General features: G+C 42.3%; 1 protein-coding gene across 6 annotated transcripts in view; it reads left to right on the forward strand.

The window, feature by feature from the left end:
• Positions 1 to 27,503, forward strand: part of LOC126481408 (mesoderm induction early response protein 1) — a 205,221-nt gene that overhangs the window by 149,218 nt on the left and 28,500 nt on the right. For all 6 annotated transcript variants that reach the window (XM_050105137.1, XM_050105141.1, XM_050105139.1 and 3 more), the window contains one exon: positions 17,022 to 17,356. In XM_050105137.1, coding sequence (XP_049961094.1) covers positions 17,022 to 17,356 — 335 coding nt within the window. The remainder of the gene's footprint in view (positions 1 to 17,021; positions 17,357 to 27,503) is intronic.

Consider the following 27,503-nt stretch of genomic DNA (forward strand, 5'->3'; position numbering starts at 1 on the left):
ACCACCAAGAAAACACAGTAAAACAGTTTCTATTGCTTAGAAGCAATGTGACGTTTTTTAAAAAAATATATATATAGCAGTTTTTGAGTAAGTTTAAATTTCTGTGTGGTCACCAATAGAGCTTTAAATGTTAGGTCGAACAGTGTACCATTTTGGCCAGGTCAAGGCATAACTGTGGTCTGGTACAGGCACAGGCACCATTTTGCACATCCAAATATTTTTCACTGACATTAAGCTATTGCTCAATAATATCTTTAACATATAAACAACAAAATGATAATTGATTTACAAACTATAGTAACTTGGGTCAACAACTTCTGTTAATCAGTAGAATGAAAAGCCAATCCAAGTTGCGAATATTTTATTTTTCATTCGATGATTAGTTTTGCTGAGACCCTTTTTCAAAAACAACATAACAAAAGTAAAAAATTGCATTTTCAACGATGATATACAGATACCTAACTAAACGCACTGGGAATGTACATGACACATTTTGCTGACATCTTCAAAAATGCCATTTTCAAATGAAAAATAGAATATTTGCAGCTTTCACTTGTCTTTCATTCTATTGAAAATGATAATCACCTGTAATAACTAGTTTCTTAATTATATTCAAATGCAGCACTTAAAATGCAGCACACTACTACAAAACACAGTTTCACGTCCAAACACGTGATTTTTCGGATGTGCCTAATTGGGATGAATGTTTTTGACAAATGCTTCTTATAATTATTTTGTTGCCATAATCAGTGCCAACTATTGGTTTATGATAAAACTCTACTTAGTGCTGCTCTCCCACTACACAGCACACTCTTCTAACCTATTTGAATTAAGACCATGTAACATTGAGATCAGTCTGCAATTGGCTGTGGTTCAAAGTAGATGACGAAGCACAATGTATGTCAATATTGTCAATGGCATTAGAGCATGAAGATTTTTTATATTTTTTGATTTTGGTAAGAGTTATCCAGGAACTTCAGCAGATTTACTGAGATATTAATGTAACTGTTACCTGTGTATGATACCTAGTACATACTTCTTTGTAGCCATTGAAAATGATGTAATATTGAAACACACAAATCACTTTTCAACCATTAAAAGTATGGCTGTGATAAGTGAAGTTTCAAGTGCAAATATGGTCATGATGTCTTACACTACATTTTTGTGGCTATCAAGAATAACAGTGAATGACAAGAAAAGGACTCAGCCACACAATATAGTCAGTTTATACAGACTATATATTTGTATCTTACAACACACTACCATCTTTTGGTCTGCTGAAGATATTAAAACACTAACTTTATTAGACCCACTGGACTAGATGTGTTTATATACAACCTTTATTACTGTTGTTTGTACATTCTTGAGAGCATTTCTTAAAGGAACTACCTGTCTGGCCCACATAAAAATACTCACAGCCACCACACACTATTTTGTAGACTTCCTTATCATTGTACTTATTTTGTCTTTCTTCAATAGAATGTCATGATCCGTTACCTAGTTTATTTTCCGCTTGCAACCCTACACCACTTTTAAATTTCTTAAATTAGTTACAGAGTCATTCAGTAGCAGCTCCTTTGTAGGTTAAGCTGAACCTTACTTTTTTTTGTTTATTTATTTATTTATTTTATTTTACACATCTAGTCCCGTAGGACCAAATAGAGGAGCAAATGTCCACGGTCACATAATGTGTCAGTACACGAAATTACAACAGAAAACTAATAATACATAAAATAAAATGTTTATAAATACTACAAAGACGATAAGCTATAAGTTTATATAAACACAATCAACAGTACAGTACGGGAATCAGCTTGTGTTCCCAAGGAACTCCTCAAGAGAATAAAAAGAGTGACACATGAGAAAACTCTTCTGTTTTGATTTGAAAATGTGTGGATTACTGTTAACAATACAAGAGAAGGAAAGTTGCTACTCACCATATAGTGGAGATACTGAGCCACGATAGGCACAATAAAAAGATTCACACAATCATAGCTTTCGGCCATTAAGGCCTTTATCAGCAGTACACACACACACACACACACACACACACCAGCAGTCTCAGAGAGCTGAAACTACACAGTGTAGTTTCAGCTCTCTGAAAATGCAGATGTGTGTGTGCAAGTTGCGCTTGCGCGCGCATGTGTGTGTGTGTGTGTGTGTGTGTGTGTGTGTGTGTGTGTGTGTGTGTACTGCTGACAAAGGCCTTAATGGCCGAAAGCTATGATTGTGTGAATCTTTTTATTGTGCCTATCGCGGCTCAGCATCTCCGCTATATGGTGAGTAGCAACTTTCCTTCTCGCGTATTGTTACATTCCATCCAGGATTTTCCATTGTTGGATTACTGTTAAGATTTTTGAATTCTTGTGTTGGCTTACTCAAAATGGATGAATGTGAATACTGCACACCTTTCTGTACAAGAGTCAAGGAGATGCGATCCAAATGCAGTTTGGATTTCTGCCTAGTATGAACTGAGTGAAAACTGCTAATTCTTAGGAATAAGCTAATACTGTTAACAAGAAACAACATTAAAGAATATATATATTGAGAGGCCAATGTCAGAATATCTCCACTAATGCAAAGAGGCCAACAAGAGGTTTGCAAACTTATACCCTTTCACTTACCACCCATCTCTGAGTCAAAAATATTCTTTGAGAATGGTGAGAGTTACCCCAAATTATAATACCATACGTCATAAGCAAATGAAAATAAGCAAAGTAGACTACCTTTCATGCTGAACCATCACTTACTTCAGATACTGTTCTAAGAGTAAAAGCAGCAGCATTAAAGTCTTTGAACAAGATCCTGAACATGGGTTTTCCATGACAGAACACCTAGAAATGTGAACTGTTCAGCCCCATTAATCATATGCCCATTCTATGTAATTAAAATGTCAGTTTTTGTTGAGTTGAGTTTTAGAAACTGTAAAAATTGAATCTTACTGTGATTTAGTGTTAGTTTATTTTCTACAAGCCATGAGCTTGTGTCTTGAACTGCACTATTTGGAACAGTGCCAGTGTTGCACACAACATCCTTTACTACCACGCTAGTGTCATCAGTAAACAGAAATATATTATAATCACCTGTAGTTCTACAAGGCATATCATTTTTATAAATCAGGCACAGGAGTGGATCCCGTACTGATTCCTGGGTCATCCCCCATTTAATCGTCCCCCACTCTGACCCGACGTCGTGGCCATCCTCAGTACTGTGGAGAATGACTTTTTGCTGTCTGTCCTCAAAGTAACAGGTGAAACAGTTGTGAGGTACACCCCATCTTCAATAACTTCCGGAACAATATTTTGTGATCAACACAATCAGACACCTTAGTTAAATCATGGAAGATGCCTAGCATTCGAAACTTTATGTTTAATCCATCCAGTACTTCACTGAAAAGGGAATCTAACATTTTCAGCTGTTAAACCATTTCTAAAACCAAACTGTACATATGACAGAAAAGTTGTGTTAAATAAAATTATCAATTATTCTTACATACACAGCCTTTTCAATAACTTTAGCAAACACTGATGGCATAGAAATACATCTAAAATTGTCTGCATTATCCCTTTCTCCTTTTTTATGAAGCAGCTTTGCTACTAGAGTGCTTTAATCATTCGGGGAAACTGATCATTTCTAAAGGAAAATTACAAATACGGCTAAGTACAGGGCTAAAATGTGCAGTACAGTACTTTCGTATTCTGCTAGGTACTCCATCGTATCCATGAAAGCCCTTAGTCTTCAATGATTTAATTATTGACTCCGTCTCCCCTTCTCAGTATCATGGAAGAGAATTTCAGATATTAGTCTCAGAAAGCCATTTTCCGAGGGAGTTAATGATTCCCTGTTTATTAATTCACCAGCTATGTTCAGAAAATGATTGTTAAATATTGAACAATGGAAAATCCGGGGTGGAATATAACAATATTATGAAAAGGAAACTTGCTACTCACCATATAGCGGAGATGCTGAGTCGCAGAATTGCACAACAGAAAGACTGTTACAAATAAAGCTTTTGGCCATTAAGGCCTTTGTCAACAATAGAACACGCACATCACACATGCAACGAAGGCTTAATGTCTAAAAGCTGTATTTGTGACAGTCTTCTTGTTGTGCCGATCTGCGACTCATCATCATTGTTAAATAATCATCATCATCATCTTCTTCTTCTTCTTCTTCTTCCTTAGCATTTGTACTGCGTGCTGACAGGGTCTGCTGTTTTGGGTTGTTGTCGCCACTTCTTGTGATCTTGTGCCTGATCAGGATGATGTCTTTGTGTAGGGTGTCAAGCCATCACTGCCTTGGCCATCCTGCTGGCCATTTCCCATTTACATTTAGGCTGAAACTAGTCTTTGCCAACTGTTGTCTTGTCTGCTCTAAGGACATGCCTGTACCAATGTAGGCGGCTTTCTCTCATTTCATCTACTGTTGGTGCAACATTGTGTAGCCTGCGAACTTCATTATTTGTGACATTGTCATGCAGTGTTAATCCTGATGTCCACCTAAGCATTTTCATGTCCATAACAGCAAGTCTTTGCTCTACTTCCTTTGTTGTAGGCCGACATTCGGCCCCATACAGTGCAACTGGACAGACTACCATTTTTGATTTGAGACTGTTTGGAATTTACTTGTCGCATAGTGCTCCACTAATGGAACACAAATTTGAGCCGTGTGCTGCTAAGGTGGTTGGAGATTTCTGCACTGAGATTTCCATCGGCAGCAGTTGTCGAGCCCAGGTACTTAAAAGTCCTTGCTGTTGGGAGGTCAACACCAATGATTCTGATGGTTACAGAGTCATTTAAATCTGTGGAAAGGTAATATGTTTTCAACACATTGAGCCATAGTCCTACATCTGCAAGGTGGTCAATCCAGGCTTGGACTTGAAGTTGTATATCATTCTTATCTTCACTGGCCAGTAGGACATCAGCAGCATACAGTAACGTTGCAAATTGTTAAATATTGCACATATATCTGACTTGTCAGTAATTGAAACATTTATTCTATGCACTGTCTATATCCTCAACCAGACTCTTCCTTAATGACTGACCGTATGATACTGATTTTTTGTTAATACCTTAGTAATTCTGTTGTACAAGGATCTAACCTCACAACCAGTGTAACCATTAGCTTTAGATACTTGTTCTAGAATTGCAAGTTCTTTGTCAATGTCTTTTTGCTTTAATGGCAATTGTGCGAGCCTGTTTCACATTGATTGGAAATTTATGGCTTTTTGGATGCATGAACCAGCTGGAATAATTGTGTCTTAATATGCTGGCTGTCTGAAAATTCCAAACATTAAATTTTCACTAATTTTACTGGCAGTTAGATCAAGAAAGTATATGGATTTTTTTAACTTCGGTTTCTGCAGTGAATTTTATGTTGTGGGGCATGCTGTTAAATTTGTGACTGTATTCTGATCATCTTTAATATTATAAAGGTGTCATCTATAGATCTTGTATACATCAGAATGTTCTCACACGGTGTTGGATGTGCGCTAATGAAGTTATTTTCCAACCAGTTCATAAATGTTCTGGCTGTCGTACCAGATAAGAAATTTCCCATAGCAAGTCCATTTGGCTGATTGTAGTATTTACCATTGAAAGAAAAGTGATTGAATAATTATGTGAATTCCAAAATTTCTTCTGCCTGAGTTGTAGATAGGCACAATAAAAATAAAGCCTTTGTCAAAAATAATCTGTCTGTCTCTCTCTCTCTCTCTCTCTCTCTCTCTCTCTCTCTCTCTCTCTCTCTCTCTCTCTCACACACACACACACACACACACACACACACACACACACTGCGAGAGCAGAACCAGTGCATCAGTGCATGATGGGAGTGTTGACTGGGTGAGGGTAAGGAGGAGGCTGGGGCAGGGAAGGGGATGGGATAGTATGGTAGGGGGGCAGACTGTGAAGTGCTGCTGGGAAATGTGAAGGGACAAGGTGGAAAGAGAATAGGGCAACTATGTGCAGCCGGGAGGTTAGATGGGAGGCAGGGGAGAGGTGGGAAGAGGGGGGGGGGAAGATGGCGTCAGAAAAGGACAGAAGTAAAAAGACTGTGTGCGATAGTGGAATGAGGGCTGTGTAGTGCCGGAATGGGAACAGGGAAAGGGCTGGATGGGTGAGGATAATGACTAACGAAGGTTGAGGCCAGGAGGCTTACAGGAGCATAGGATGTATTGCAGGGAAAGTTCCAGCTGCACAATTCAGAAAAGCTGATGATGGTGGGAAGAGTCCATATAGCACATGCTGTGAAGCGTTCATTGAAATGAAGGATATCATGTTTGGCAGTATGCTTAGCAACAGTGTGGTCCACTTGTTTCTTGGCCACAGTATGTCAGTGGCCATTCATGCGGACAGACAGCTTGTTGGTTGTCATTCCCACATAGAATACAGCACAGTGGCTGCAGCTTAGCTTGTAGATCACATGATTGGCTTCACAGGTACCCCTGTCTTTGATGGGATGGGTGGTGTTTGTGACCGGACCTGGAGTAGGTGGTGGTAGGAGGATGTGTGGGACAGGTCTTGCATCTAGGTCTATTACAGGGGTATGAGACCAGAGGTAAGGGGTTGGGAGTAGGGGTTTGTAGGGATCGACGAGTATATTGTGTAGGTTTGGTGGACTGTGGAGTACCACTGTGGGAGGGGTGGGAAGGAAATGGCAGGGGATTTCTCATTTCAGAGCACATTGAGAGGTAGTCGAAATCCTGGCAGAGAATGTGATTCAGTTGCTCCAGTTCCGGGTGGTACTGAGTTATGAGGGGAATTCTCCTCTGTCGCTGGGTGGTGGGACTTTGGGAGGGGGTGGGAGACCGGAATGATAAGGCATAGGAGATTTGTTTTGTACAAGGTTGGAAGGATACTTACGGTCTGTGAAGGCTTCAGTGAGACCCTAATGCTTCAGTGAGGCCCTTGGTATATTTTGAGAGAGACTTCTTTGGGTGGGAGCTGTCGAAGTGGAGGTATTGCTGGCGGTTAGTAGGTTTGATGTGGAGGGACGTACTGATGTAGCCATCTTTGAGGTGGAGGTCAAAATCTAGGAAGGTGGCTTGTTGGGTTGAGTAGGACTAGGTGAAACAAATGGGGGAGAAGTTTTTGAGGTTCTGGAGGAATGTGGATAGGCTGTCCTCACCCTTGATCCAGATCAAACGCACACTGTAGGAATGAGCACGTGTGATTGTCCACTGTCAGATTGTATTAAGATCACACCTTTTACAGAAAGGTTATGCCGACGAACAAAGTACCAGTCCACTACTGAGTTCTGAATACTATTCAATGAGCGAGGTCAAGACATGCAAATGTAATGTAACAAAATCTTCAAATCAGGGTCCGCTTCTGTGGCCTGTGCAATTTTTCTGTAATTCAATGGAAAAGATTGCAGCAATTCAGAGTCCTGCGTACCGTTCTGGCAACAAGATGCGTCAGAGGAATCGAAATCAGAGTTGGGGGCCGATCGGAAGGTGAGAAAAGGTGTCACCATCGCCATGCTTTGCCGTAGGTCTGTACACAATTTTGTACTGATACCGGAATAGAAGCAAAGCCCAGTGTTGCAATTTTTGAGCAGTACATGAAGGAATCGGCTTTTATGGATAAAACAAGGACTGCAAAGGCTTGTGATCTGTCACTAAATAGAACTTGCGACCAAACAGATATTGATGGAATTTTGTCACACCATACACAGTAGCAAGAGATTCTTTTTCAATTTGTGACTAGTTGCACTGAGTTTGAGTTAACAAATCTGAGGCAAAAGCTATTGGTCCGTCTTGTGCACCAGTTCTGTGCAAAAGAACAATGCCAGTTCTGTAAGGGGAAGCGCATACTTGCAAAATCACTAGTTTGGCAGGATCAAAATGTACTAAACATCTGTCACTAAGCAAGGCATTTTTGAGTTCATTTTTCTGATCCAAGTGATGAAATGGGGCCATGTGACACTTTTCAGAATGAAATGAATGTAGTATGTCGACTTGCCTAGCACTGACTGCAGTTCAGATACATTGTGAGGAACAGGCAGTTACTGTAGTTCTGTCTGAAAAAGTCACTCTTTTCGAGACGACACTTGAGTCCTGCATATGACAACACTCGAAAAAGAGTACACTTATTGGCAGCATGTTCCTCTGGCATACTACCTGACACAACTATATTGTCAAGGTAGTTCGAACAGAACGGCACATGAGCACTCAGCTTTTCCAAGTACTGTTGAAAAATGGCGGGTACAGAGGCTTTGTCGAAGGGCAGATGCAAATACATGAACAGGCCTGAGTGTGTACTAGCAACAAACACTTGTGATTCTTCACCTAGTGGCATTTGCAAATAAGCATCAAGCAAATCTATCTTAGAAAAGTAACAGCCTGCACCAAGGCTGTCCATAAGTTCCTCAGGGTGAGGCAGTGGATAAGTGTCAATTATTCTCTGTGAATTGACTGTAGTTTTGAAGTCAAAACATATAAAAATGCAACCAGCAGGATTGTGCATCAAAACCAATGGACTTGCCCACTGACTAGCTTGTATTGGAACAATCACACTAGTGTCTTGCAATTGTTTCAATTCATTGTCACATAAAGCAATGGGAACAGGCCAATCCCAGAAAAACTTAGGTTGTGCATTGTTTTTCATGGTCATGTGCACTACAAAATTATTAACTTTTCCAAGACCATCAGAAAAAGGATCAGGAGATTGCTTAAGCATACCAGCTACACTGTCTTTTGGATTAAAAGTAGTCACTGAAAGTACATAGTCTTGGATGATAAGACCAAGCAAATCACTGTTTATTGAGTGCAACACAGTAAATTTCACTGTCCTTGTGTGTGATTTGTAAGTGGCAGGCAAACTACACTGTTCAAGTACTGGGATTTCTTTCCATTGTATGTAGTGAAGTGTGTGCTAGATTTTGACATGTGTGGTGAGCCTAACTGTTCAAACGTGGCACAATTAAGCAAAGTTACAGAAGCACCTCTGTGCAATTGAAAGTCAACATGACGGCCAGTAATTTGTAGTGTTACAAATAGTTTGTTGGAATTGTGACACACTGCACTGGGACGATATGAGAGCACAACCTTACTTGAATAACTGCTAGAACCTGTAGTCGGTCTTGAAAACACTGCAGTCACAGAATGTGCGTGGGACCTGTTGCGAGAAAGGGCAGAATTGGTGTTCTTTTGCCATTGCAAGCAAACTGCCTGGACATAGCATTTCTTTCCACATGAGTAACATGTTGCATTGCGCGACGGGTAATCTTGCTGCTTATGGCAATCAAAACAGTGAGAGCAAGACTTCACTAGGTTTACAAGCCTGGCTGCTTGTTTACTGAGCTGTCTGTGTGCACACTTGTGGCAGCTGAGTGAGGTAGTCACGGTGTAGAGGGGACTTCACCCGACAAATTAGGACCTGATTACATTTATCAATGGCTGTGGCGTCAGAATCGAATTGTTCTAATATTTGCAACACGTGATGGAGCAAAGGATCTGAGTGCTTGAGAATCTGTTATCTAATTTTCCTGTGAGGGACATTGTATGTGATCACATCATGGATCATCATGTCACTATAAAAGTAGCCACAACCCCACTTGACTTTACACTTCCTAGTGAAGCGCTGTAAGTAGGTATACCACTGACAGTACATCTGTTCCAGCTTTTTCATAAGGCAAAAGAACTGAGATCTGGCTGCCTGCGACCTGAATCTGCTGTTCCAAATATTGACTTCATGCACCTACTAGTTCATCATAGAAGAGTGCGTCTGGAGACGACGTAGGTAACAGTTTTTGAATGAAGCGAAACACAGGGATTCCTGCATCGAACAGGAAATAATGAGAGTTCACAGTACCTTGAATTCGATGGACTTGACAGTGGGCCTGGAACTGGGTGAGGCCGGGGGCGTTTCTTGGTCATCTCTTGTCATGGGTGTGCTTAGTTCAGCACCATGCTCTTAGTTCAGCACCTGCTATACAATGTTTCCTAGTGCTGGCCGGTGTGCTGGAGAAGGCATATGCCAATATACCCTATTTGACCACTTAGGTATGGATCTCTCTCACATTTTGGCAGCGTTATAGGATGGGTTACACAAGTGTTTTGGAAGCAAACTCCTTTGCAGACTGATTGCATTTCCCAAGTATTCTATCAATAAACAAAAGTCTGCCACCTGCTTTACCTACAGGTGAGTGTATGCAATTGTTCCATTTCATATCTCTGCAGCATTGAAGTATTTGTATGAGCTGACTAATCCGAGTTGTGACTCACTCATATTGCAATCATAGCATATTATGCATTTTTGTTTTGTAAACTGCACAATTTCACATTTCTGAACATTTAAAACAGGTTGCCAATTTTTCACCACTTTGAAATCTTATCAAGGCACAAATGAATATTTGTGCAGCTCTTTCAGACAGCACTTCATTATACAGGGTGCCCCAAAAAGAATGACCCAATTTTAAATAGAATTATTTATTAGGAAGAAGGGCTTAATACCAACAAATTGCATACTAAATTACTCAGAAAAGACAGAAGTTTATAAAAATACATCATAAATGTTCAATATATCCTCCATTGGCTGCACAGACGACATTTAGCCGAGAGCCGAATCATCCCAAACTGAGTGTTAGGTGTCTTCTGTCAGTGGAGCTATAGCAGCTGATATTCTGGTTTTTAGTTCATCAATGTCACACGGTAAGGGAGGAATGTAAACACATTGTTTAACATATCCCCACAGGAAGAAATCACATGGTGCTAAGTCAGGGGACCTAGGAGGCTAAGTGTGTAAAGCCTGGTCTCATGGTCCTGTACGCCCTATCCAACGTTGAGGCACATTGGCATTGAGGAAATTGCACACATTGTTGTGCCAGTGCGGTGGTGCTCCATCTTGCTTATAGATAAAATTGTCAGAGTCAAGTTGTGGGAATAACCAGTTCCATAGCATTGTAAGGTATGATTGTCCTGTTATGGTTTCTTCCTCAAAAAAGTAGGGTCCATAAACCTTGCTTGCATAACAGCACAAAAAACACTCACTTTTAGTAATCACGTTCATGTTAAGTTGTTTCATGAGGATTTTCAAGACCCTATATATGCACATTATGACAGTGAACCGTACCGCTAATATGGAAAGTTGCCTCATCGCTGAATATCAACCGTTTAGAATAGCATTGCTGAAGTCCACTTGCTTCACTTTGTCAGTATCTCGAAGAGCTTGTACCAGCTATAATCGGTATGGTTTGAGGGCTAAACGATGCCGTAACACACGCCACACTGTCATGCGCGATAACGCAAGTTCTCGGCTAGCATGACGTGTAGACTTGTGGAGACTATGCTCAAATGCATGTCAGATTTGTTCCACTATTTGTTCAGGAACGCGTGGCTGGCCAGGACTTTTGCCTTTACAGAGGCACCCTGTTTCTTCAGACTGTTTATACCATTGTTGAATGTTCTTTGATGATGGTGGTTTAGCATGAAATCGAATATGAAATGCCAACTGAACTGTGATCACTGATTGAGTACGACTAAATTCAGTAACACAATATGCCTTCTGTTTACACAGACGCCATTTTGCGCGAGACTAGCTGCACGCTCCAGGTCAGCACTCGTAGCAACATGTAGCAGATTTTTTCTGAAACTCTAGACCATGCCGATTACATCTAGTGCTGTTTCAGTTATCTAGTGACATTTGTCTCAATATTATTACAAGTTAAAATTGGGTCATTCTTTTTGGGACTTTTATGTCTGTTGATGACGCTGCTGTGTCCTGTCTACCAAGAAATCTTCACTCCAATAAAAAATTTCACTTGATACCCCATACTTTTAATAATAAGTGCAGGTATAGTACTGAGTCAAATGCTTTTTGGAAGTCATGAAGTACTTAATCTCCCTGACTGCCTTGATCTGTGGCTTTCAGGAAGTCATGTGAGAAAAGTATAAGTTGGGTTTCATGTGATTTGTGCTTTCAAATCCATACTGTTTGGCATGGAGGAGGTTGTTCTGTTCAATATACCTCAGTATGTTTGAGCTCAGAATATGTTCTAAGATTCTAAAACATTGCTTTCAAGGATATTCTATGATGGTTTTGTTGATCACGTCTGCTATTCTTCTTATCGATGGATGTGACCTGGGCTTCCTTCCAGCTGATGGTTACCGCTTTTTGTACGTGGGATCTGCAATAGATTATAGTTAGAAGAGAGGCTAACTCAGCCACAAATTCAGTATACAGTCTGATAGGGATTCCATTGGGCCCTGGAGTGTTCTCCAGTTGTAGCAATTCCAGCTGTGGCTCAGCACTACTGACACTAATGCCTATATATATCTAGTATATGCAGTAGTGTGAGAATTGAATTGGGGCAATACTTGTGGATTTTCCTTTTGCAGAGCAACATTTGAAATGAAATTCAGCTTTCCTGCTTTTGCCTTATTATTCTCAATTTCAGTTTCTGTCTCAACCATTTGTCTCTGTACATTAAGTTTATTGCCACTAATAGCCGTGACATATGACTAGAATTTCGTTGCATTTTCTGAGATATGTTTTAGTGAGATTGTGCTACAGTAGTTATTAAAGATATAACACATTACTCTTTTACAGCCAAATGCGTTTCATTTAACATCTCTCTATCTGCAGCCCCACGCATTATTTTACACATAATATGAAGTAGACTTTTTCCTTAGAATTTTCTTTACAGTGATGGTATACCACGGAGGGCCGCTCCCATTGTTAACTCTTCTTCTAGTTATGTAGGTCTCTAGTCACTGATAACAGTTTCAATAGGAATATCCTCAAAGAGATCAAGTCATTTTTTGTCAGTATATCCATAATATTTACTTCATGAGTAAGCATCTGAGCTATCTGTTCTAGGTATTTCTCAGATAAGGCATTCAGTAATATTTCACAGGACATCTTGTCACACTCATCACTTTCAAAACTGTAATTATCCCAACTGATTGTTGGATGATTAAAGTCTCTTCAGATGGTGACAGTATAATCAGGGACTTTTTGTACAAGCAAACTTAGGTTTTCTGTAAAGTTTTCGGTAACATCTGGAGGTGAGTCTAGCGATCTGTAGAATGACAAAAGAATAATTTTATGCCTGCCCTTGATACTAAGTCTTACTCAGATAATCTTCAGTGCGGTTTCGATTTCTGTGTTGGTAGATTTGAGTTTTGTCTCTACTGTGACAAAAATGCCATGTCATTTCCCATCGGCTTATCCTTTCACTATTCATTTAAATTTCTCCCAGAATTACCTGCTGTCAATTATGTGAGCTCCAATGCATTTAGGAACAGTTCAAACTCTGAGGCTTCGTTGCAAATGCTTCAACAGTTGATTACTAGGATTTTGATACTCTTGGCTGTGGGGGCATTTCTTTACACTGTTACTTCCAGGTCTGCTAAGACTATCGTTATCTGGACTGGAGGGAGTTGCCTTATCTGGGGGGGAAAACACACTCCCCCTCCCCCCCCCCCCCCCCCCCCCCACACACACACACACACACACACACACACAGTTCGCTGCTTTCCTAAGTTGCTGACTCGGTTATGTAGTGTGCTTTTGACTCATTTAGGTGGACAGTACAGTTCTCAATCATATGGCACGAGTTGAGGAAACCTTTGAAGTCTCCGGTTCAAGCCTTCCAATTGAACCAGGGCAAGGGAGCCTCAATCAGTTCTGCGGACAGTTCTGCTGTCTGTGAACTTCATCAAGTAACTTTCTATGACAGTCGCCGTAATAATCTAAATGCAACATCGGAACCCAGACAGTAGACATCGTTTGTTGTTACTTGTGCATCAGTCTGCAATTAGTGCAGCATGTTCCCTAAAGTGCTGTTGGAATAGGCTTTTCAACATGTTGTATGAGGCCACCAGTCATCAGCACTGAGTTGAGTGCACCAGTGTTCCATCCCATCCCTTGCTGCCATTTCCCTACAGATTACCTATATTTGCCATACAGAGAACTTTCGACAGTTACTGGTCACCACCCTTTAGTGTTCGTTGCACTGTTACAGGAGACAAATTGGTGTCCCTAAACAGGTCAGTTGAGCCTCATAGTTTTGGTTTCAGTGAAAGAGAGCACCTCAAATTTGTTGGCTAAAAACAAGGATGCAACACACCCGAGTTACCCCTGGTCCCCGTCTTCCTTGTAGGCTTCTAGCACTACCACTGACATGCCACTCACAGTCAAGCTATACTTGTTGCAGAGGAAACACAGTGTACAAGAGGTGATAGTATTTGAGCTATCTTTGGTATATGATTCTTGGTAGCCAGACTGACACATCCATTTGCAGAAGCTTCCAATCTCTCGAGAGCAGCCTTGGCGATTTCCAGCTCTTTACGAATACCAGCCAACTCATTGTATGTCCGATAGAAACATTTGTTGTGGAGTTGCATTGTGGTCATGTCTAACATAATTACAATATCATCAGCAAACTTCAGAGGTTTTCTTTCCAAACTTCTTCTTGGTTGTTTCCTGTCCTGTTTTTGCATTCCACAAATTAAATAATGTGGGTTATAGAATACAACCCTGTCTCATGCGTCCCTCAACTACTGCCTTCTTTTCATGTTCTGTGACTCATAATTACAGTCCATTTTATCCCTGGCAAACAGCGTATTCTAGTCTCCATTGTCATACTTTGCTTTCTTCATTCTATTTAAGAAGATAAGTGGCAGGGCTAGTTGTGCATAACGTGCTCATTCATTTCTCCAAAACACGAACTGATCCTACACCTGGTCAGCTTTTACAGATTATACCAATCTTGTGTAACAATGGAAATTCCTGGTGGGAATATCAACAATTATGAAAAGGGTAGATTGTTAATCACCATAAAGATGACATGTCGAGTTGCAGACAGACATAATGAAAAGACTGTTATGCACTGAGCTTTTTGCTAAAGTTTTCTTCAGAAAAGAATACTTGCTTAAAACCTTAGATCCTTTGTAGAAACACTCTCCTGAATCCATTTCTCTCCTCACCCCTGTGACACACCAATTCAGTTCAGTACTGTGCAGGTAGGAACTCTTCCTGCAATACATCCTATGTTCCCATAACCCCCTTGCCTTAACCTCTACTAGTCCCTGTCCTTCACCTACTTATCCCTTACCCTGCACTCCCTCCAGCACTACACAATGTTCTATGCCACCAACACACCCACTAGTCTTTCTTCCCTGCCTCCATGCCCTCCCCTCCCCCCTCAAACATCTACAACTGCACCTAGCAGCTAACCCTAACCCTGTCCTCACACATCCCTGCATGCTCCCACAAGCAACACTATTCCGTCCCCCACCTCTACCCTGCTATCCCTCGCTGCCCCCACCCCATCCTCCTCCTTATTCCCCCCCCCCCCCCCCCCCCCACACACACACACACAGATTGCTTCTCCTATCAGACGCAGCTGCTGTACACAGTACCCCTTCGTCAGCCGAAGGCATTGGTCATATGTGTGTGTGTTGTGCATGTGTGTATGTTTCTCTTGTTTTCTACTGTAGAAGGACTTTCAGCCAAAAGCTCAAATGTATAGCAGTGTCTTTGTTATGCATGCCTGCGACACAACTTCTCCTTTATATGGTGAGTAGCAGTCTATCCTTTTCACAATATTGTTGTTATTTCATCCTGGATTTTCTATTGTGTTATTTTTCAAATGAGTGCTTACCTTCAGTATTTTGATTATTACATTTTTCGTGAAGTATGAGGCTATGTTGTCTCTTGTATATCTGACATTGTAACAATTCTTTCATAGTTGTTTCTCCCAATGATCTTAATAATACAGAGGTGTTTTGTTTCAACTTAGATTTTTCAGTGCTCTGCCAAATTCCTCTCACATTATTGCTCAGCACCTTTCTCCACTTCCTCCTCTGTAATTATCGTGAAGTTTCTCCTCCTCTCAGCCTTCCCTCCTTCGCCTAATACTAGCTTGTCAGCTGAGCTCTTGATATTCATACAGCTGTTTCTTTCTCCAAAGGTTCAAGATGCTGACATCAGGGAAGATCAGTTTGAGCTCTGGAGAAATGTAGGAACATGCAAGGCAATATTGACCCTTCAACTTATCTTTGAAGGTATATTGAAAAAAGACAAACCTACATTTGCAGCATTTCTAGATTTAGACAAAGCTTTTGACAGTTTCGACTGGTGAGCACCCTTTGAAATTCTTCATATATCAAGTATAAAATACAGTGACCGGAAGGTCCACATAGGTTGTACAGGTACCAGAGAGCATTGATTACAGTTGAAGCATATGAATGAGAAATAATAGTTGAGAAAGAAGTGAGTCAGGGTTGTTGTCTTTCCACAATGTTATTCAGTCTGTACATTTAGCGAGGAGTCAAGGGAACCAAGAGAAATTTCAAAAGAGAATTTAAGTTCACGGTGAAGAAATAAACTTTGTGGTTTGCCAATAATGTTGTAATTGAGGCAGAACCAGCAAAAAATTTAACTAAGTGGGTAGTATCTTGAAAAGAGGTCATACAGTGAGCAACAACAAAATCAAGACCAAGGTAATGAAGCATAATTGAATTAAATTGAGTGATGCTGATGGAACTAGATTAGGAAATGAGACACTAATAGTTGTAAAAAAGTTTGGTTATTTGAGCAGCAGACTAACTGATAATCATTGATATAGAGAGAATATAAAATGCAAACTGGCAGAAGCAAGAAAACACCTAATACCAATTTAAATGTTAAAAAGTCTTTGCTGGGAGTATTTGTATGGAGCATAGCCTTTCACAGAAGTGAAACATCCACTGTAAACAGTTAAGGCAAGAAGAGAATATAAGCTTTTGAAATATAGTGCTGCAGAATAACGCCAAAGATTGGATGAGTAGGTCAAACAACTATTGCAGAAGTACTGTATCGAATTGGAGAGAAAAGAAATTTATGGCTCAAAAAGGAGGGACCAGTACATCAATCTTCTGACTGAAGATCACAAAAAACAACTACTGCCAATTCGTGGTTACAAGAAACATTAGGAGATAACATTGTTTTATATATGATTATAACTTCTTGCTTATATAATTTTTTTATAAATTATGACAGTTTATTTTTAAAAGTATGAATTCTGTGTCCTAGGTGACATGCCCCTCGAAGAGCTCTTGGCAATGTACGGTTATGGAGAACGCGATGCAGAGGGTGGCGCAGGGACAGAGGTGGAATGCAGTGTTGGAGGAGGAAGTAGTGCAGCTAGTAGTAGCAGTTCAGAGGAAGGGGGTGCCTCGTCATCAGGACTTCGACAGTTATACACACCCAATCTACAGCCACAATGTGGTGGAGGTGGTGGTGCTGTGGGAATAGGGAGTGGTGGGTCTGGTGCTGCCGGTGGCCCTGCACCAGATGATGACTGTGATTATAACCCTCAAGAAGATGAGGACTGGCGAAAGACAATCATGGTTGGTTCTGACTACCAGGTAAGTTTTGACTGCCCCTGTCTCTTCAAATAAAAGAGCTAAAGAGCTATAATAATAATAATAATAATAATAATAAATACTAACAAAGAGATAGAGGGGCTGGCTAGTACTTACCTCAGCTCAGTACAGCCAATAGATACACAAAAAACAGAACCGAAAATTTATGTTCCTAGCTTTCGGAACAAATGTTCCTTCATCAGGGAGGAGAGAGGGGAAAGGAAGGGAAGAAGGGAAAGTAGATTCAGTTGCTCACAACCCAGGTTATGAAGCAACAGGGAAAGGAAAACAGGGAGGGTAGCAAGGATGGAGGCATGGTTGTCAGAGGGAAGCCAAAGATATTCTACTGTAAGTACTGTGCCAGCTTCAAACCAAAGAGGATGCATACAGAAGTAAAGAGGTATATAGTATAAAGATAAACACAACTATGTAGGATGAAAAGATGCGTGAATGATCCAAGGAGGAAAGGGAAAGAGGAGAAGACTGAAGAGTAAATGGGAGTGAGGTTGTTTAACATAGGTTCAGTCCAGGGGGATGGCGGGATGAAAGGATGTGTTGGAGTGCAAGTTCCCATCTCCGCAGTTCAGAGGGACTGGTGTTGGGTGGGAGAAGCCAAATGGCACATACAGTGTAGCAGGTTCCTAGGTCCCTAGAATTATGCTGGAGGGCATGCTCCGCTACTGGGTATTGGACATCTCCTAGGTGGACAGTTCGTCTGTGTCCGTTCATGCGCTCAGCCAGTTTAGTTGTTGTCATACCGATGTACTGGCTGAGCGCATAAACGGACACAGACGAACTGTCCGCCTAGGAGATGTCCAATACCCAGTAGCGGAGCATGCCCTCCAGCATAATTCTAGGGACCTAGGAACCTGCTACACTGTATGTGCCATTTGGCTTTTCCCACCCAACACCAGTCCCTCTGAACTGCGGAGATGGGAACTTGCACTCCAACACATCCTTTCATCCCACCATCCCCCTGGACTGAACCTACGTTAAACAACCTCACTCCCATTTACTCTTCAGTCTTCTCCTCTTTCCCTTTCCTTTTCAGTCTTCTCCTCTTTCCCTTTCCTCTTTGGCCATTCACACATCTTTTCATCCTACATAGTTGTGTTTATCTTTATACTATATACCTCTTTACTTCTGTATGCATCCTCTTTGGTTTGAAGCTGGCACAGTACTTACAGTAGAATATCTTTGGCTTCCCTCTGACAACCATGCCTCATTCCTTGCTACCCTCCCTGTTTTCCTTTCCCTGTTGCTTCATAACCTGGGTTGTCAGCAACTGAATCTACTTTCCCTTCTTCCCTTCCTTTCCCCTCTCTCCTCCCTGATGAAGGAACATTTGTTCCGAAAGCTAGGAACATAAATTTTCGGTTCTGTTTTTTGTGTATCTATCGGCTGTACTGAGCTGAGGTGAGTACTGGCCAGCCCCTCTATCTCTTTGTTAGTATTTGTTTCACATCTTTATATGAGATTTTCCATTAATCATTTCAATAATAATAATAAATCAATCAAATTAAGATACTAGCCATTAATACTGTTTTTCCTATTCATTCTCATATTTTGTGGATGAAATAATATTTGTGTTCAAAAGTTAGTGTTTTGTCATCTATTGTTTGTCTGCATATCTGCTATAGTTTGGTAAATGGATACTTTTTCTATCTTCATTTGATTGTTGTTGCATTATAAGTATAACTGAATAATAATGTAAGGCAGTGTGAAAATGATTATTTTAAAATGTCTTGTAAATATTTACTTGTCCTGTTACTTGTAAAAAAAAAAAAGTGAAAAACGAGTTATAATTTGAATATTGCATTACACTCCCTGTGCTGGAATAAATATGATGGCAATGTGAAGTATTCTTAGCTTGACACAGAGACAGAATTATTATCAGTGAAATATTGTTTTTGTTAAAAAATTCTTTGTTTTGCATGGTTTATCCTCATTTGAGATTCTACTCCTGCAGTTTCGACAGATAAATAAGCAACTTAATTCATATGTGGCTGTCCTTGCTCTCGAGGCTACTTAATGAGGACAGCCATGCATGAAAAGCCTAGAAACTGCACTATATGGTGTTGGACAACCACTGTTAAAAATATATGAATTAACTAGCACTATAAGCTTGTGTTTGTGTGTGTGTGTGTGTGTGTGTGTGTGAGAGAGAGAGAGAGAGAGAGATTGTAAAGCAAATGGTAAGAAAAGAGTAGTGTGCAGTTAATTCAGAATTAACTTTGAGAAAGCTTTGTACAAGGTAGACGCTGTTAACTGTTGGCAAGTAGTAACAGGTATGTGAATGCAAGTCCAGGATCTGCAACAGACAAGCAGCCAGTTATGCACAAGGTAAACAAAGTGGTTTCCAGAGCCTGACTGGAGAAGATATGCTGACAATGCGGCTCACTGGGCACTGAGTGTCTATAGCCACCAGCGGCTGGCCATTGTTATGTTACAACATGGACGTTTGAAAGGGACATGGTGGCCGAAGCACATGACATAGTTCGCTTGTGCTGTGGTGGAGGTGGGCTGAGCACCTGACGTAAGTGTGGTCTGGGTGGCTGTGCAATGTGGAATGGGTCTGCGGCACACACAGCAGCGCGATGGCAGCTGGTCACATGCGTGCATCATGGCCGACTACTGGTGCGGGCTCTGTCTGACAAGTGACGGGGGATGCCTCTTCTGTTAACAGGTCTTCTACTGGGTCGAAGAAGTGAACGGCGGCAGGAGTGGTCAAGATGTAAGCGAGCTTGACTCAGTTGATTGACATCTTGGTCAACTTGCCCTTGCAATCATGTCGAGTGTTCTCTCACCGTGGGTGATGATGCCCCAATTAGGGTGGCTTAAGTGGTAGCGCAGCATAACACGTGTACAGTTCTGTAGGTCAGCAGGTACAAACATTTTGCTGGTGTCATACCACATCAGTGTGTGTTCTGAGGCAGGCCATATGGGTGTGTAGATGTTCTGCCAGTGGAGGGGCTGAGGAGTCACATGATGGTGATACTCCATAAAATCACTATGGATGGCGAGGGATTGTCCATAGAGCAGGTTGGCTGGCAAAGCACCGATCTCTTCCTTTGGTGTTACTCGCAGGCCAAGCAGTACCAGTGGGAGTGTGTCCATCCAGGCGGTGTTGCGGCAAATTAGGTAGGTGTTCAGTGTTCGGTGGAGCTGCTTGACAATGCCATTAAGTCACCAGGTGGTAGCTGGTGGTTCTATGTCACTGCACGTTACACAGTCGAGAGACGTGTGTGAAAAGCACACCGTCAACGGACAGCTGCAATCCATTGTTATATGACTGTGGCAGCTGAAGCATGCCACTCAGCTGTTGACAGAGACGGTGGCAACGGTTTCGGCGATGATATCCACTATGGGCATTGCCTCTGACCAATGTGTGTAGTGGTCTGCAATTGTCTGCAGGTAACACTTGCCTTGGGACAGAGGGATGGGGCCCCCGATGTCCACATGAACATGTGCAAAACAGCGTGTCATTTTGGTAAAGCCACCAATGGGTGCATGGGTGTGCCTCTCGATGTTTGACATCCAGTGTGCAGGTGCATGCCCATTGATGACAGTCTTTCTGTACTCCTGGCCAGACAAACTGCGTGGTCATGAGCGGCATGGTTGTATTGATGCCGGAGTGTGACAGTCTGTGGACATGGTCAAGAGCACTGCGCTGGAGTTTGTCTGGGAGAAATAAGTGGTGTGTGCCAGTTGAAATGTTGCACCAAATTTCGTGGGCTGAGCTGGGAATTGGTAGTAGCTCGAGTTGCAGGCTACTGGAGGTGTCGTGGTCAAGGCTGTCCAGTTGTTTGTCATTCTCTTGTTCTTGGGCAATGTCCTCAGAGTTCACAGAAGGAAAGAGGAGAGCACAAGTGTAGGATAAGCAGTAGGCGATGGATGTTGTCAATTCTGGAAATATGGTGGATGTCCCTGGACAACTGTGACACACACTCCCAACTGCTGGAACTGGCATAGTGTCAACTTGGTATTGTTGCTGTGAAACACATGACTTAGGGGATCACAGTCGAAAATCACGAAGGGACAGTCATACATCTTTTTGTGTCTGTGGGCATGGCATGTTCAGGATTGCCTGTCACTTGTCCAGTAGTGGTGTGGATCTGCTAGTAGTGATTAAATGCCCTAGGTATACAATTTCTGTGACCTCGAATATACTTTTTGAGGGGTGTATGAAGATGTCGGCCTCGCACAAGCACGGAAAAATGGTTGTTAGGCAGTGGCAGTGGACTTTGAGTGACTTGAAATAGACCAGAAGGCCTTCAAGGTACGCGAACACAATGGTGAGCCTCAAAAGATGACATCTAGGAATGCTGCCAGATTTGGGCCAAGTGTCATGTACGAGCTTTCGAAAAGCCCAAAGGGCATGTTAGTAGCTGTTTTCTGAATGACTTCATGCATTATAGGAATCTGCGTGAAAACCTCTGCACAGTCAATTATGCTTGAATATAACCTAGTCTGCCAAGGTGTGGCTAAAATTGTGCAGGTGTTCTACCGGATATCGGTCCGGCACTGTTCGTACCCTTAAGGCACGATACTCTCCACATGGGTGCCAGGAATTGTCTTTCTTGGGGACTAAGTGCAAGGCAGAGGACCATGGGCTGCACGACGGTTGAACAATGCCCTGTCACAACATGGCGTCTAACTCAGCCCTGGATACAGCAAGTTTCTCAGTTGCAAGTCGATGTGAACAACACGAGGTGCGTGGGCCAGGCATAGCCACAATGTAGTGGGCCCTTGAGTGTTTGACTTCCTTCAGTGTATGAGGCAGGTGAGTGAGCTCCAGAAATTTGTCCAATATGTCTGCGTAAACTCTGTGGACTTCACTGGTTTAACACTGAAGAAAGCAACTGCTATTTGTGTCCCATTATTTTCAAATTTGTTGTCAAATCGATCAGCTGGGCATTTGCGATGTTGGCTAGTAAGTTGTAGTGGCCGAGAAAATCTGCATCCGGGACTAGTTCATTGACGTCAGCCACAGTGAACATACACAATTGTGTGCTGCAGTCTGAGGTCCAAATTTCGCCAGTGTGTGCTGTAAAATTTTATTGCATTGTTTGCCGCCGTAAGAGAGAGTGCCCAGGCCTTCCAGTGGTCTCTTAACATAGATTGGAAGTAAATAGATAGATGGGAACGCATGTCAACAAGGTACTTCACACTGCAAGGTCCTTCTGCTACAAAGATCCACCTGGATATTGCTTTGCAGTCAAGTGCACCTAACCTGGTTGCAGCTGGCGTTTGGATGCAGTTAGGGAGCCCGAAACTTCATTTATTCATTGCCAAAGTGGGAACGATACCAGCAAAAGCTGCTCAGCTACTGCTCTGATGTCGGTGGCACACTGCGAGAACAGCTGGTACTGTGCATAAGCTGTGCATAACGTGGACTGGCCAGCGGTAGTGGGATATGCTGCCACTACGACACCTGTTGCCCGCTGTCTGTGAGTGCGCCAACTGGTCGAACACCCTTCTACAAAATCATTTACTGGAGTGCAGACGTCTGTAATGAACACAGAATAATCCTTCACTCCTGTTGCAAAACGCCTCAACCACAGCAACTGTCCTCTTCACCAATTCAGCAGCTGAGAATGTGTATATGGCATGTTTTCCTTTTACAAAAGCAACATTACATGTAGTTCATTGGCACAGTCCACGCTCTCATATATATAACACTTAGACACTGGTTTCATTAACCTTGCCACAAAATACAGCTATCACGTTTTCCAGCCAAGTCCTGATACTTCTTCAGTAACACTGCTCGAGAAAGTCGCTGAGCGTACCACTTGCTCCCGGTCATATCCCTTGACCCACCAGCCACACCTCACCTTCCCAGCTTCTCGCTTGCCCTATTGCCATTTAACAACCTCCTCACTCCCCATCTGAACACAGCACCAGGGAATCTCCAGAGCTTCACAGACCAAAGAGAGATCATATGCTATTGATATGTGCCAACATCCCACAACAGAAAGATGTAAACTATCTTGTGAAAGCCTGGTTACAAGTTTCATGCATCATCTTTACTTGAGTAATCTACAAATGTGCTATTTTACACATGTATCTCTCCCTTAAGGTTTGCGAAGACAAGAGTAGGACTAACGACAGGTATACAGACACATTTAAGCAATCGTTTCTTCCCACACTGCATTTGTGGATCGAGTAGAAAGAAGATGTAAAAACTGGTACTTTGGGAAAACCCTTTGCCATGTACTTAGTGAAGTACAGATGTAGATTCAGAATATTTCCTAACAAGCAAAGTTAGTTATCCTGATGTCTGATAACAAGTTAATGTTCACTCATTGGCCCATTGTCTGATGAATCACGAGACGCAAATGATCAAAACAGAATTGCAAACATAAGGTCGACATTAGTCACCTGTTTCCTTGAGATTCTCAACATACACTCCTGGAAATTGAAATAAGAACACCGTGAATTCATTGTCCCAGGAAGGGGAAACTTTATTGACACATTCCTGGGGTCAGATACATCACATGATCACACTGACAGAACCACAGGCACATAGACACAGGCAACAGAGCATGCACAATGTCGGCACTAGTACAGTGTATATCCACCTTTCGCAGCAATGCAGGCTGCTATTCTCCCATGGAGACGATCGTAGAGATGCTGGATGTAGTCCTGTGGAACGGCTTGCCATGCCATTTCCACCTGGCGCCTCAGTTGGACCAGCGTTCGTGCTGGACGTGCAGACCGCGTGAGACGACGCTTCATCCAGTCCCAAACATGCTCAATGGGGGACAGATCCGGTGATCTTGCTGGCCAGGGTAGTTGACTTACACCTTCTAGAGCACGTTGGGTGGCACGGGATACATGCGGACGTGCATTGTCCTGTTGGAACAGCAAGTTCCCTTGCCGGTCTAGGAATGGTAGAACGATGGGTTCGATGACGGTTTGGATGTACTGTGCACTATTCAGTGTCCCCTCGACGATCACCAGTGGTGTACGGCCAGTGTAGGAGATCGCTCCCCACACCATGATGCCGGGTGTTGGCCCTGTGTGCCTCGGTCGTATGCAGTCCTGATTGTGGCGCTCACCTGCACGGCGACAAACACGCATACGACCATCATTGGCACCAAGGCAGAAGCGACTCTCATCGCTGAAGACGACACGTCTCCATTCGTCCCTCCATTCACGCCTGTCGCGACACCACTGGAGGCGGGCTGCACGATGTTGGGGCGTGAGCGGAAGACGGCCTAACGGTGTGCGGGACCGTAGCCCAGCTTCATGGAGACAGTTGCAAATGGTCCTCGCCGATACCCCAGGAGCAAGAGTGTCCCTAATTTGCTGGGAAGTGGCGGTGCGGTCCCCTACGGCACTGCGTAGGATCCTACGGTCTTGGCGTGCATCCGTGTGTCACTGCGGTCCGGTCCCAGGTCGACGGGCACGTGCACCTTCCGCCGACCACTGGCGACAACATCGATGTACTGTGGAGACCTCACGCCCCACGTGTTGAGCAATTCGGCGGTACGTCCACCCGGCCTCCCGCATGCCCACTATACGCCCTCGCTCAAAGTCCGTCAACTGCACATACGGTTCACGTCCACGCTGTCGCGGCATGCTACCAGTGTTAAAGACTGTGATGGAGCTCCGTATGCCACGGCAAACTGGCTGACACTGACGGCGGCGGTGCACAAATGCTGCGCAGCTAGCGCCATTCGACGGCCACCACCGCGGTTCCTGGTGTGTCCGCTGTGCCGTGTGTGTGATCATTGCTTGTACAGCCCTCTCGCAGTGTCCGGAGCAAGTATGGTGGGTCTGACACACCGGTCTCAATGTGTTCTTTTTTCCATTTCCAGGAGTGTATTTTTGTCCCGTTCTCATTAAGTGACCAAACCACAAAAGTTGTCTGTATTCTATTTAATCTGTTATGTTATCTTTCTTGTGTGTTATTTTGTGTACTTACTCATTTGTTCTGTGTTCCCTAAATTGATGTGGTGAATGTTGGGAAAAGTTTTCAGTCTTTAATGACCTCATTGTCAACGTCCTTCACCCTGTGTAATACAGTCTGGGATGGACTAATATGATTATGGATGAGTTCTCAAAAAGCATTTTGCCCAATTTGCAGGAAAATTAATTTACCATTCATGAGAATCATTCTAGTATTGTGTTGGTTGAATATTAGCATCCTGCATATGATAGTTGTCTTTAAATAGAGAAAAATGGAAGTTGTGTAACATGAAGGCTTTAGCCAGAGTGTTTCATCTCAGCATTCATGAGTACATCTGGGTTAATTCAGAGGTCTCTCCATGTATGGGATATCCATTCTCATTGAAAAGCAGGTTAAAAGCATCTCAGAATACTCTCGCACTGCAGCATTGTTCTTCATCTTTGTTTTTGGCAATAGTGTAACAGAATATTTAAAAAATCTCCTGGCTAAATGTATTTTTGTGGAGATATATGTGTAATAATAATAATATGTAAGAATTTTAAGAAAAGGATAGTTGCTACACACACACACACACACACACACACACACACACACACACACAAGTACAGTCGTGGACAAAACGAGTGAGACCCCTCGCCTTTTCGTTATGCTGGTCCACAGAGCTTTAAAGTCTGCTACACAGCATAACAGGCAAGGCGACGAAGTGCTACCAACATACTATGCACAGAAGTGAAATTTAAAAACTATCCGAAATTTGTCAGACTGTTTTCAATCATGTGTAAGACCATATTAATGGTGATTAGTGTGTTAACTACGACACCTAAATATAAGATATAAATGAAAGAAGACACGCTAATTAGTATCAACTGAACTAATAAAAATGAATTTCAGCTTATCGAGATAACATAACTGTTTTAGTAAGACAAAGTATCCCAGATCGTTACGAATTAGCAAAATATTATGCGCATTCGGCCGCGAAATGGTCTGTGTCAACGTTCAGACCAGTCATACTGGATTGCCGTTGCTGAACTACCATGAAAGTGTGCAAATTTAGCAATGCGTGAAGATTCATAACGAAATTCAGTTAAAAATCATTCAGTGCCACACTTATGTCAATTCAATTATTGACAGAAGCGGAAAAAGTAGCCATTAACAAGTATGAATGTCGTATTGACCCCAAGTAACTGCATTTTGATAGCTGCCAACCCCTCCACACCAAAAAATCCCTTCAGTACAGCCTGACCACCCTGGGACAACTATCCCTTGACCTAGTCGCAAACAGATTTCCTTTGCCATTTTGGCACACACTCCCAATTCTGCAACTATCCCCAAGAACCAACTACAAAGGAATGCCACTTCATCACCCAGTACCATCACTGAAATAAGGGACATCCTCCCCAAGATCCTTCTGACCCCTCGTAAACTGGTGTTCCATATCCCATCCAACCTCCACAACATCCTAGTCCATCCCTACGCTACTCCCAATACCAACTCCTTTCCGTAGGGATCATATACCTGTTGAAGAGCCAGGTGCAAAACCTGCCCAATCCAGCCACCCAGGAATAGATATTTTACAATTTGATGTTAAAAAAAAAAGTAAAGGTGTACATTTTGTTAATCATGTGCTACTAAAATGTTTTATAAGTAGCAAACACTTTTCACTACGCTAGCAGACAACTCAGGCAAACAGCCCTCTATTATTACCCCAGACATGAATAAGCCGGAAATTTCGCGATGAAAATGGCAAAATGATCTGTAGTTTCTGTTGCATAGAGCTTTCTGGACTCAAAAACATGAATTGTCTATCTTTATGTCACCGCTTATGTGACAATCGTCCGGGATGTTTATCGACATAACAAAAAACTGTTATTAGCGAGTAAATTTTGTAGGATAATTCTGCACCACCCCAGGAAATAAACGGCGACGTAAATGCCAAACGTATTCTACAATGTTTTGAATTCACCATTAGACGTGCCACAACCAGAAAACGTTCATTAACCGATGTATTCCTTAAGGTAGCTAGCAATGGGAATGCTCACACATCGAAAACGCAGTGGTATTAATAGTAGGATCTGAATTACCATGTGTATAAGCAAAACGATTTTATTTGCATTCCTGTAAACGTGATTTGGATCGAAAGCGTAGCTACGATTAATATGCAGATGTATCGATTGCAACTGGAACATTTCGAATAAAGAGTGGGTGAAATTATTATGTTGCCCTCATCTTCAGTAA

Source organism: Schistocerca serialis, chromosome 5 (genome assembly GCF_023864345.2).
Source record: "Schistocerca serialis cubense isolate TAMUIC-IGC-003099 chromosome 5, iqSchSeri2.2, whole genome shotgun sequence".
Lineage (NCBI taxonomy): Eukaryota > Metazoa > Arthropoda > Insecta > Orthoptera > Acrididae > Schistocerca > Schistocerca serialis.